We start from the raw sequence: 13,196 nt of genomic DNA, 5'->3' as shown, positions 1-13,196 counted from the left end.
AATAATAATAATAATAATAATACAAATTATAATTATAATAATAATAACAGTAACATTGATAATAAGATGATTATGATCATAAGTATAATGATTAAACATGACTATGTATTAAAACTTGATAGCAGAACATTGACTAACACTAATAATCATAATAATAATAATGATTATGATCATAAGTATAATGAATAAAACATGACTAAATATTAAAACTTGAGAGCAGAATATTGACTAACACTAATAATAATAATAGTAACACTGATAATAAGATGATTATGATCAATAAGATGATTACGATAATAAGTATAATGAATAAAACATGATTATATATTACAACTTGATAGCAGAATATTGAATAACACTAATAATAATAATAATAACACTGATAATAAGATGATTATGATCATAAGTATAATGAATAAAACATGATTATATATTAAAACTTGATAGCAAAATATAGACTAACACTAATAATAATAATAATAACACTGATAAGATGATTATGATCATAAGTATAATGAATAAAATATGATTACCGGTATACATTTAAACTTGATAGTAGAATATTGACTAACACTAACAATAATAATAATAACAGTAACATTGATAAGATGATTATGATCATAAGTATAATGAATAAACATGACTATGTATTAAAACTTGATAGCAGAATATTGACTAACACTAATAATAATAATAATGATTATGATTATGATCATAAGTATAATGAATAAAACATGATTATATACTAAAACTTGATAGCAGAATATTGAATAACACTAATAATAATAATAATAATAATAATGATTATGATCATAAGTATAATGAATAAAACATGACTAAATATTAAAACTTGAGAGCAGAATATTGACCAAAACTAATCATAATAATAATAATAATAATAATAATAGTAATGATTATGATCATAAGTATAATGAATAAAACATGACTAAATATTAAAACTTGAGAGCAGAATATTGACTAAGACTAATAATAGGATGATAAGTAAAAAGAATAAAACATGTTTAAATATTAAAAATGCTCCCTCGCCAAAGTTGCTTCCTGACTGCTTGGCCTTTCAGCGTCTCCACGTTGAAGTTGTTGGTGCGAGCTGGCATGATGAAGAAGGTGATGACCGTCACGTCGCTGTGATTCACCTGCACACACCATCACCATCATTCATGATTACCGTATTTTCCGCACCATAAGGCGCCCTGGGTTATAAGCCGCGCCTTCAATGAACGGCATATTTCAAAACTTTGTCCACCTATAAGCCGCCCCGTGTTGTAAGCCGCATCTAACTGCGCTAAAGGAATGTCAAAAAAACAGTCAAATAGGTCAGTCAAACTTTAATAATATATTAAAACCAGCGTGATGTGGGCGCGCATGGAGTCGTATATCAACATGGACGGAGCTACGTGAAAAAAGCCACCCGGCCTCTTCGCGTAAACTTAAACTTACCTTAACCACTCGCTCATCTTTTCTTCATCCATCCCTTCGAGTTAGCTTTTATGATGACGCCGGCTGGAAAGGTCTCTTTTGGCAAGGTCTTCCTTTTGAATGTCACCATGGGTGGAAGTTTCTGGCCATTAGCATGGCAAGCTAGAACCACAGTGAAGGATGACTTCTCATTCCCTGTGGTGCGAATATTCACCGTACGTGCTCCCGTTGTATCCACAGTGCGGTTCACAGGAATATCAGTTGCTGTGAAATAGTAATCCGTGTGCGGATGGAGAGATTGCGTCTTTTCATGAACCGGATCCCTGTCGCTTAGTAGGAGCCATTTTGTGGTCTTTACAGATGTAAACACACAAAGGAAATGAAACGTACGGTAATATCCGCGCGCTTTTTCTTCTTCTACGCGGGCGGGTGGTTGCTTACAGTAGAAGAAGAAGCGCTTCCTGTTCTATGGGGGCGGGTGCTTACCTTGGCGGTTGCTTGCGTAGAAGAAGAAGCGCTTCCTGTTCTACCGGGAAAAAAGATGGCGGCTGTTTACCGTAGTTGCGAGATCGAAACTTTATGAAAATGAATCGTAATATTAATCCATATATAAAGCGCACCGGGTTATAAGGCGCACTGTCAGCTTTTGAGAAAATTTGTGGTTTTTAGGTGCGCCTTATAGTGCGGAAAATACGGTAAATGTATTTATATATTAGACCATGGCACTTTTACTAACACACTTCTCTTTTAAATTCCAATTATAATTATATAATGAGCCACTTAGGTATTTTTTTTTCAATATTTCTTTACGTCATTTTGAACATGGAAGGCTGAAGTGGCGCCAAGAAGACCAAAAGAGCAGAGAACTTACTCTCAGCAGATAGTTGAGTCTCGCTAGAGCCTCCAGGAAGACGTCCGCTCCTTTGTTGATGAACTCGTACCTCCCGGCGATGAAGAGGAACAAGCACTTGTCCAGGTCGAAGTCCAGGTGCCTGAGGGTCCAGGGGAAAAGCCAAATAAGTCAAAAGAACAATGAATACAAAAAAAGGGACTGACCCGTAAAAATGTCCCCTGACAAACTCCTGAATCCGATTCTTGCTTTGGGCGTGGAGGTTCTGGAACTCGTGCACGGCTGAGAACTTCTTGACGTTCAGCCCGTTGGGAGTGACAATGTCTGCGTGGGAGGAGAAACACAATTCTGCATTTTAATCACATCATGTCTTCAAGCCTTTTTTGGATTCAAGACATCATGGATGGCCTCTTTTCAAGACCAGCTTGTCCAGTAGTGCCCTCTGCTGAATGCAACGGTACTTGCAGATACAAGGTCACAGTCATCCTATCTGGAGTCCCACAGGGCTCAGTACTCGGCCCCTTTTAGGGTTAAACTTTTCTACCAGATGGAAGACCGGTCTGGCGTACCTGGCTTCCTCTTGAGCAGGTGCTCCGCCTCGATGGCCGTGATCTGGGACACGGTGGTGAAGACGTGTGCGCAGTGCGCCGCCGCCCGCTCCAGACAGTAGCGGTGGTAGATCTGTCGGTCGCCCGCCTCCTTGTCCACGTTGAACTGGTCCACACACACAAGACAAGCAATTATGTGTAAGTTATCACACAACTCTTATGCTTAAAGGCCGTTGCTATAGTTGTTATCAATTGTGCTGAAGTTGTACTTTTCTATCCATGCAAAGGGACAACTTGCAATCTTGGATTGCGAGTCGTCTCGTATCAGTGTTTGTGTTTGTGCTGACTGCCAAGGGCGAACATCGAGTACCGTGACGCAGACAAAGCAGAGACAGGGCGATATCTGAATAATCATATATTGTGTCTAACTGGGGCTGCTGAAATGACCCCCCTTCCTTCAGAAGCAGCCTCAGTGATGTAACCAGGGACCTCCCGAATAAATAGAGGAGCACGTGGGCTGTGCCTTAGAGCGTAGGTTGGAACTGTAACTAAGAGAACAGCCCAATACGTCTCTCCTTTGTAACGCGTTAGTCCCAACACGAGTCACTAAGGTGTTGAACTAAGTCGTGTGTCACAAAGGTGTTGAACTAAGTCGTGTGTCACTAAGATGTTGAACTAACTCATGTGTCACTAAGATGTTGAACTAAGTCGTGTGTCACTAAGGTGTTGAACTAAGTCGTGTGTCACTAAGGTGTTGAACTAAGTCGTGTGTCACTAAGGTGTTGAACTAAGTCGTGTGTCACAAAGGTGTTGAACTAAGTCGTGTGTCACTAAGATGTTGAACTAAGTTGTGTGTCACTAAGGTGTTGAACTAAGTCGTGTGTCACTAAGGTGTTGAACAACCAACCTTGGCCAGTTTGTTGTAGAAGTCGACATTCCCAGCACACAGGTAGCGTCCCAGGAGTGTGGCGTGCGTGGTGAAAACGGTTGCTATGGGCAACTGTCTTTGTCGGCACAAGACCAGGCCCAGGCCGGCCAACCACTCGTGGAAGTGGGCCACGATGTGCGGCGTCCCATCGCTCTGGGCCGCGTACTGCAAACACACACACACACACACACACACACACACACACACACACACACACACACACACACACACACACACACACACACACACACACACACACACACACACACACACACACACACACACACACACACACACACACACGTTGGTCACCCTGGCGACACGCTTCACCTTCACGTCAGGAAGTGGCACCTCTCCCAAAAGCCAGGCCGTCAGGAAGCCGAACAGCACGGCGTCGTTGGCCTCGCGGTCGAACCACGGCACGCCCACGGCGCAGAGGTCCCACAGCTCGCTCTTCCACGTGTCCAGGGACCAGGCGGTGAAGCCCACATCGATCAGGATCACGTAAGGGCTGCCCTCGATGAGCCAGCGACCAAAGTAGACCTGCCAGTGGGACAAGTTGTTTTTATCCAGTCTCCAAAAACTATGAATCAATGTAAAAAAACAAATCCTTTTCAACTTATATTCAATTGAATAGACTGCAAAGACAAGATATTTAACGTTCACACTGGAAAACTTTATTTTTTGCAAATATTAGCTCATTTGGAATTTGATGCCTGCAACATGTTTCAAAAAAGCTGGCACAAGTGGCAAAAAAGACTGAGAAGGTTGAGGAATGCTCATCAAAGACTTATTTGGAACATCCCACAGGTGAACAGGCTAATTGGGAACAGGTGGGTGCCATGATTGGGTATAAAAGCAGCTTCCAGGAAATGCTCAGTCATTCACAAACAAGGACGGGGCGAGGGTCACCACTTTGTAGGGCTGCAGCTAACGATTATTTTTCTATCGATTAATCTATAGATTATTTTTTCGATTAATCGGTTAATCTATAGATTATTTTTTCGATTAATCTATAGATTATTTTTCCTTTTACCGATTTTTTTTTTAATTTAAAATGAAGAGGAAAAAATAAATGTAGGCCAGTTTTTTCAAAAGGCATGGCTTTTATTTACAAAAAAAAAAGTATGGCCACTCAGTCAACATTGACAACAACATGACAAAATATTCTGTAACAATGTAAACATTTAAAACTTTTAACATTTAACAAAATTAAAAGTAGCTTATTTGCTTTTTAATGTGCAAATATAAAAGTAAACATCCAGTGCAAATCTTAATATTCTGCAATAGTATAAGCATTTCAAAAGTAAAAGTATTGCTTATTTTGCTTTAAAATGTGCAAAAATAAAGATAAACATCCAATACAAAAAAGTGCAAAACGGAAATATTCTGTAACAAGTGTAAACATTTCAACAAAAGTAAAAGTATTGCTTATTTGCTAAAATGTGCAAAAATAAAGCTAAACATCCAATACAAAAAAGTGTACAGTGTAAACATTTCAACAAAAGTAAAAGTATTGCTTATTTTGCTTAATAACACAACAATGATAGTATGATTAAAGTGAAAGTTAATTGTTGGTTTGTACCGTACATAGTATATGTAACTGTTAATGTTGTAAAAGGTATTTGCACAACTAATTAACGTTAGCGTTTGTGACACGTCTTGTGCCGTGGGGTTCTTTCAGGACCGACAGACTGAACGCCAGACGGCTTTGCCAGGTTTACAATCTTTTAATTTTACACAAAGTCTTTTCTCTTCCAACTGCGCGGATCGCGCACCTGGGCACGATTGCGGCGTCGCTCCCGGCGCGCCCCGCCTCGCCGCTCGCTCGCCGCCGCCGCCTCTCCACAGCGTTAAAGAGGAGCGCGTCTTTGTAAACACTGAACAGGCACGCCAAACGCGCCTCTCAGAGCGAAACGGTGCTTTAGTTTATGAATTTACAACGCAGATACAAATGACACATTCATGTTTTTGTGTAATAATGACAACGTATACGCACGCGGACGATTGACTTGTTGATGGTGATGGCAAGAACGCTGTCGGGGGTTTTCTTTTCAAATGTTCGTTCATAGCCGTTGTGCTGCTATGATAGGCCATTTCCGCTCGACACAGTGTGCATACAACAACATTATTAGGCCGTTTATTGAAATACTCCCACACTTTTGACGACTTTTGGCGTGCTTTTTTCCCCTCACTCGCATCGTCTGCTTTGCGCTCCGCCATGACAGTAAAGTAGAGTGACGTAAATATGCGACGCGCCGACGCACAAAAACGGCGTCGACATATTTACGTAACCGATGACGTCGACTACGTCGACGCGTCGTTTCAGCCTTACCACTTTGTCAACAAATGCCTGAGCAAATTGTTTAAGAACAACATTTCTCAAGCAGCTATTGCAAAGGAATTTAGGGATTTCACCATCTACGCTCCGTAATATCATCAAAAGGTTCAGAGAATCTGGAGAAATCACTGCACGTAAGCCATGATATTACACACCTGCGTCAAAAGACGATATCAGTGTGTAAAGGATATCACCACATGGGCTCAGGAACACTTCAGAAAAACTGTCAATAACTGTAGTTGGCCGCTACATCTGTAAGTGCAAGTTAAAACTCTACTAAGCCATTTATCAACAACACCCAGAAACGCTTCGCAAATGCAAACAAATGCCTAAGCAAATTGTTTAAGAACAAACAATTCTCAAGCAGCTATTGCGAGGAATTTAGGGATTTCACCATCTACGCTCCGTAATATCATCAAAAGGTTCAGAGAATCTGGAGAAATCACTGCACGTAAGCCATGATATTACACACCTGCGTCAAAAGACGATATCAGTGTGTAAAGGATATCACCACATGGGCTCAGGAACACTTCAGAAAAACTGTCAATAACTGTAGTTGGTCAGTACATCTGTAAGTGCAAGTTAAAACTCTACTAAGCCATTTATCAACAACACCCAGAAACGCTTCGCAAATGCAAACAAATGCCTAAGCAAATTGTTTAAGAACAAACATTTCTCAAGCAGCTATTGCAAAGGAATTTAGGGATTTCACCATCTACGCTCCGTAATATCATCAAAAGGTTCAGAGAATCTGGAGAAATCACTGCACGTAAGCCATGATATTACACACCTGCATCAAAAGACGATATCAGTGTGTAAAGGATATCACCACATGGGCTCAGGAACACTTCAGAAAAACTGTCAATAACTGTAGTTGGTCGCTACATCTGTAAGTGCAAGTTAAAACTCTACTAAGCCATTTATCAACAACACCCAGAAACGCTTCGCTGGGCCCGAGCTCATCTAAGATGGACTGATGCAAAGTGGAAAAGTGTTCTCTGGTCTGACGAGTCCACAAATTGTTTTTTGGAAACTGTGGACGTCGTGTCCTCCGGATCAAAGAGGAAAAGAACCATGATTGGGTATAAAAGTAGATTCCATGAAATGCTCAGTCATTCACAAACAAGGACGGGGCGAGGGTCACCACTTTGTCAACAAATGCATAAGCAAATTTAGTTTAAGAAAAACCTTTCTCAACCAGCAATTGCAAGGAATTTAGGGATTTCACCATCTACGCTCCGTAATATCATCAAAGGGTTCAGAAAATCTGGAGAAATCACTGCACGTAAGCAGCTAAGCCCGTGACCTTCGATTCCTCAGGCTGTACTGCATCAACAAGCGACATCAGTGTGTAAAGGATATCACCACATGGGCTCAGCAACACTTCAGAAACCCACTGTCAGTAACTACAGTTGGTCGCTACATCTGTAAGTGCAAATTAAAACTCTCCTATGCAAGGCGAAAACCGTTTATCAACAACACCCAGAAACGCCGTGGGCTTCGCTGGGCCCGAGCTCATCTAAGATGGACTGATGCAAAGTGGAAAAGTGTTCTCTGGTCTGATGAGTCCACAAATTGTTTTTTGGAAACTGTGGCCGTCGTGTCCTCCGGATCAAAGAGGAAAAGAACCATCCGGACTGTTCTAGGGCGCAAAGTGTAAAAGGCAGCATGTGTGATGGTATGGGGGTGTATTAGTGGCCAAGACATGGGTAACTTACACATCTGTGAAGGCGCCATTAATGCTGAAAGGTACATACAGGTTTTGGAGCAACATGTGTTGCCATCCAAGCAACGTTACCATGGACGCCCCTGCTTATTTCAGCAAGACGATGCCAAGCCACGTGTTACAACAGCGTGGCTTCATAGTGAAAGAGTGCGGGTACTAGACTGGCCTGCCTGTAGTCCAGACCTGTCTCCCATTGAAAATGTGAAGGCTAAAATATGAGAAGGGAGACTGTTGAACAACTTAAGCTGTACATCAAGCAAGAATGGGAAAGAATTCCACTTCAAAAATGTGTCTCCTCAGTTCCCAAACCTTTACTGAGTGTTGTTAAAAGGAAAGGCCATGTAACACACTGGTAAAAATGTCTTTTTTGCAATGTGTTGCTGCCATTAAATTCAACAAATGTGTTTCTCAGTGTGAACATGAAATATCTTGTCTTTGCAGTCTATTCAATTGAATATAAGTTGAAAAGGATTTGTTGTATTCTCTTTTTATTTACCATTTACACAACGTGACAACTTCACTGCTTTTTGGCTTTTGTAAATAATAAATGGGACTTTGCCCTGTCGGTGATAGGAGGAAGTATTGCAATAAAACACATCTCACTTTAAAAATAGACGCAGCGCCACTTGGAGCAAAATGCCAAAAGAAGCACCGACACACACTTGCATCTATTTATGGGGTGTGTGTGTGTGTGTGTGTGTGTGTGTGTGTGTGTGTGTGTGTAATAATACAACTTCTGACCTTTGTGGGGAAATGTCACACACAAGATTGGAACAGACTCCCACTACAACTAGTCACTTGCTCCACCATAGTGACAACATTCACATACAGTAGCGAAGTAGGCCTAAGTAATGATTAAAAACAAGGCAGATGTTGTATGTCATATGTTTGGCCACTGTAACATTACACACAGTTGGAATATTTAATGAAGGCGTACCACTAGATGGAGCCAACAGTTTGTAACCGTGAACATTTCCTGCAAAGAGTCACATGATACATTATATATGATACATATATTTGTTCTCCTTAATCCAGTAAACAATTACTGGTAGCAGTACTCGCTTTGTTGACGTTGTGACCTTGCTAACTAACCAAGACCACTACGGTCCAAAATACTCGATTTGTTGACGTTGTGACCTTGCTAACTAACCAAGACCACTGCGGTCCAAAATACTCGATTTGTTGACGTTGTGACCTTGCTAACTAACCAAGACCACTGCGGTCCAAAATACTCGATTTGTTGACGTTGTGACCTTACCTAACTAACCAAGACCGCCTTGCTAACTAACCAAGACCACTGTGGTCCAAAAGACTCGCTTTGTTCACGTTGTGACCTTGCTAACTAACCAAGACCACTGCGGTCCAAAAGACTCGCTTTGTTCACGTTGTGACCTTGCTAACTAACCAAGACCACTGCGGTCCAAAATACTCGATTTGTTGACGTTGTGACCTTACCTAACTAACCAAGACCGCCTTGCTAACTAACCAAGACCACTGTGGTCCAAAAGACTCGCTTTGTTCGCATTGTGACCTTGCTAGCTAACCAAGACCACTACGGTCCAAAAGACTCGCTTTGTTCACATTGTGACCTTGCTAGCTAACCAAGACCACTGCGGTCCAAAAGACTTGCTTTGTTTACATTGTGACCTTGCTAGCTAACCAAGACCACTACGGTCCAAAATACTCGCTTTGTTTACATTGTGACCTTGCTAACTAACCAAGACCGCCTTGCTAGCTAACCAAGACCACTGCGGTCCAAAAGACTCGCTTTGTTCACATTGTGACCTTGCTAGCTAACCAAGACCACTGTGGTCCAAAAGACTTGCTTTGTTTACATTGTGACCTTGCTAGCTAACCAAAACCGCCTTGCTAGCTAACCAAGACCACTACGGTCCAAAAGACTCGCTTTGTTTACATTGTGACCTTGCTAGCTAACCAAGACCGCCTTGCTAACTAACCAAGACCACTGCGGTCCAAAAGACTGGCTTTGTTCACGCTGTGACCTTGCTAGCTAACCAAGACCACTGCGGTCCAAAAGACTCGCTTTGTTCACATTGTGACCTTTCTAGCTAACCAAGCCTGCCTTGCTAACTAACCAAGACCACTGCGGTCCAAAAGACTCGCTTTGTTTACATTGTGACCTTGCTAGCTAACCAAGACCACTGCGGTCCAAAAGACTCGCTTTGTTCACGTTGTGACCTTGCTAGCTAACCAAGACCACTGCGGTCCAAAACACTCGCTTTGTTGACATTGTGACCTTACCTAACTAACCAAGACCGCCTTGCTAACTAACCAAGAACACTGCGGTCCAAAAGACTTGCTTTGTTTACATTGTGACCTTGCTAACTAACCAAGACTGCCTTGCTAACTAACCAAGACCACTGCGGTCCAAAAGACTTGCTTTGTTTACATTGTGACCTTGCTAACTAACCAAGACCACTGCGGTCCAAAAGACTCGCTTTGTTCACATTATGACCTTGCTAGATACATATATTTGTTCTCCTTAATCCAGTAAACAATTACTGGTAGCAGTACTCGCTTTGTTCACGTTGTGACCTTGCTAGCTAACCAAAACCGCCTTGCTAACTAACCAAGACCACTGCGGTCCAAAAGACTTGCTTTGTTTACATTATGACCTTGCTAGCTAACCAAGACTGCCTTGCTAACTAACCAAGACCACTACGGTCCAAAAGACTCGCTTTGTTTACATTGTGACCTTGCTAACTAACCAAGACCACTGCGGTCCAAAAGACTCGCTTTGTTCACATTATGACCTTGCTAGCTAACCAAGACCACTGTGGTCCAAAAGACTTGCTTTGTTTACATTGTGACCTTGCTAACTAACCAAGACCACTGTGGTCCAAAAGACTCGCTTTGTTTACATTGTGACCTTGCTAGCTAACCAAGACCACTGCGGTCCAAAAGACTCGCTTTGTTCACGTTGTGACCTTGCTAGCTAACCAAGACCACTACGGTCCAAAAGACTTGCTTTGTTTACATTGTGACCTTGCTATCTAACCAAGACCGCCTTGCTAACTAACCAAGACCACTACGGTCCAAAAGACTCGCTTTGTTTACATTGTGACCTTGCTAACTAACCAAGACCACTGCGGTCCAAAAGACTTGCTTTGTTCGCATTGTGACCTTGCTACCTAACCAAAACTGCCTTGCTAACTAACCAAGACCACTGCGGTCCAAAAGACTTGCTTTGTTTACATTGTGACCTTGCTAACTAACCAAAACCGCCTTGCTAACTAACCAAGAGACCTGCTTTGTTCACGTTGTGACCTTGCTAACTAACCAAGACCACTACGGTCCAAAAGACTCGCTTTGTTCACGCTGTGACCTTGCTAGCTAACCAAGACCACTACGGTCCAAAATACTCGCTTTGTTTACATTGTGACCTTGCTAACTAACCAAGACCACTGCGGTCCAAAAGACACGCTTTGTTCACATTGTGACCTACCTAGCTAACCAAGACTGCCTTGCTAATTGACCAAGACCACTGCGGTCCAAAAGACTCGCTTTGTTCACGCTGTGACCTTGCTAGCTAACCAAGACCACTATGGTCCAAAATACTCGCTTTGTTTACATTGTGACCTTGCTAACTAACCAAGACCACTGCGGTCCAAAAGACACGCTTTGTTCACATTGTGACCTACCTAGCTAACCAAGACTGCCTTGCTAACTAACCAAGACCACTGCGGTCCAAAAGACTCGCTTTGTTCACGCTGTGACCTTGCTAGCTAACCAAGACCACTGTGGTCCAAAAGACTTGCTTTGTTTACATTGTGACCTTGCTAGCTAACCAAGACCACTGCGGTCCAAAAGACTCGCTTTGTTTACATTGTGACCTTGCTAACTAACCAAGACCACTGCGGTCCAAAAGACTCGCTTTGTTCACGCTGTGACCTTGCTAGCTAACCAAGACCACTGTGGTCCAAAAGACTTGCTTTGTTTACATTGTGACCTTGCTAGCTAACCAAGACCACTGCGGTCCAAAAGACTCGCTTTGTTTACATTGTGACCTTGCTAACTAACCAAGACCACTGCGGTCCAAAAGACTCGCTTTGTTCACGTTGTGAGCTTGCTAACTAACCAAGACCACTGCGGTCCAAAAGACTTGCTTTGTTCACATTATGACCTTGCTAGCTAACCAAGACCACTGTGGTCCAAAAGACTCGCTTTGTTCACATTGTGACCTAGCTAACTAACCAAGACCGCCTTGCTAACTAACCAAGACCACTGCGGTCCAAAATACTCGCTTTGTTTACATTGTGACCTTGCTAGCTAACCAAGACCGCCTTGCTAACTAACCAAGACCACTGCGGTCCAAAGGACTCGCTTTGTTCACATTGTGACCTTGCTAGCTAACCAAGACCGCCTTGCTAACTAACCAAGACCACTGCGGTCCAAAAGACTCGCTTTGTTCACATTGTGACCTTGCTAGCTAACCAAGACCACTGCGGTCCAAAAGACTCGCTTTGTTTACATTGTGACCTTGCTAACTAACCAAGACCACTGCGGTCCAAAAGACTGGCTTTGTTCACGCTGTGACCTTGCTAGCTAACCAAGATCACTGCGGTCCAAAAGACTTGCTTTGTTCACATTGTGACCTTGCTAGCTAACCAAGACCGCCTTGCTAACTAACCAAGACCACTGCGGTCCAAAAGATTTGCTTTGTTTACATTGTGACCTTGCTAACTAACCAAGACCACTGTGGTCCAAAAAACTTACTTTGTTTACATTGTGACCTTGCTATCTAACCAAGACCGCCTTGCTAACTAACCAAGACCACTACGGTCCAAAAGACTCGCTTTGTTTACATTGTGACCTTGCTAACTAACCAAGACCACTGCGGTCCAAAAGACTGGCTTTGTTCACGCTGTGACCTTGCTAGCTAACCAAGATCACTGCGGTCCAAAAGACTTGCTTTGTTCACATTGTGACCTTGCTAGCTAACCAAGACCGCCTTGCTAACTAACCAAGACCACTGCGGTCCAAAAGATTTGCTTTGTTTACATTGTGACCTTGCTAACCAACCAAGACCACTGTGGTCCAAAAAACTTACTTTGTTTACATTGTGACCTTACTAACTAACCAAGACCACCTTGCTAACTAACCAAGACCACTGCAGTCCAAAAGACTCGCTTTGTTCGCATTGTGACCTTGCTAACTAACCAAGACCACTGCGGTCCAAAAGATTTGCTTTGTTTACATTGTGACCTTGCTAGCTAACCAAGACCACTGCGGTCCAAAAGACTCGCTTTGTTCACATTGTGACCTTGCTAGCTAACCAAGACCGCCTTGCTAGCTAATCAAGACCACTGCGGTCCAAAAGACTTGCTTTGTTTACATTGTGACCT

At 42.4% G+C, this 13,196-nt stretch overlaps 1 protein-coding gene across 1 annotated transcript in view; it reads right to left on the bottom strand.

Moving 5' to 3' along the window:
- gys1 (glycogen synthase 1 (muscle)) overlaps nucleotides 1-13,196 on the bottom strand; it is a 64,832-nt gene that overhangs the window by 18,153 nt on the left and 33,483 nt on the right. The window contains exons 4-9 of the mRNA XM_061974387.2: nucleotides 4,115-4,306; nucleotides 3,743-3,928; nucleotides 2,857-3,001; nucleotides 2,494-2,611; nucleotides 2,309-2,429; nucleotides 1,048-1,154 (exon numbers count right to left, since the gene is read on the bottom strand). Of these exons, the coding sequence (XP_061830371.1) occupies nucleotides 1,048-1,154; nucleotides 2,309-2,429; nucleotides 2,494-2,611; nucleotides 2,857-3,001; nucleotides 3,743-3,928; nucleotides 4,115-4,306 (869 nt within the window). The remainder of the gene's footprint in view (nucleotides 1-1,047; nucleotides 1,155-2,308; nucleotides 2,430-2,493; nucleotides 2,612-2,856; nucleotides 3,002-3,742; nucleotides 3,929-4,114; nucleotides 4,307-13,196) is intronic.

The sequence above is a fragment of the Nerophis lumbriciformis genome, linkage group LG22 (assembly GCF_033978685.3).
Source record: "Nerophis lumbriciformis linkage group LG22, RoL_Nlum_v2.1, whole genome shotgun sequence".
Taxonomy (NCBI): domain Eukaryota; kingdom Metazoa; phylum Chordata; class Actinopteri; order Syngnathiformes; family Syngnathidae; genus Nerophis; species Nerophis lumbriciformis.
Note: the sequence above shows the minus strand (reverse complement) of the source record. Positions and strands in the feature narration are given on the sequence as shown.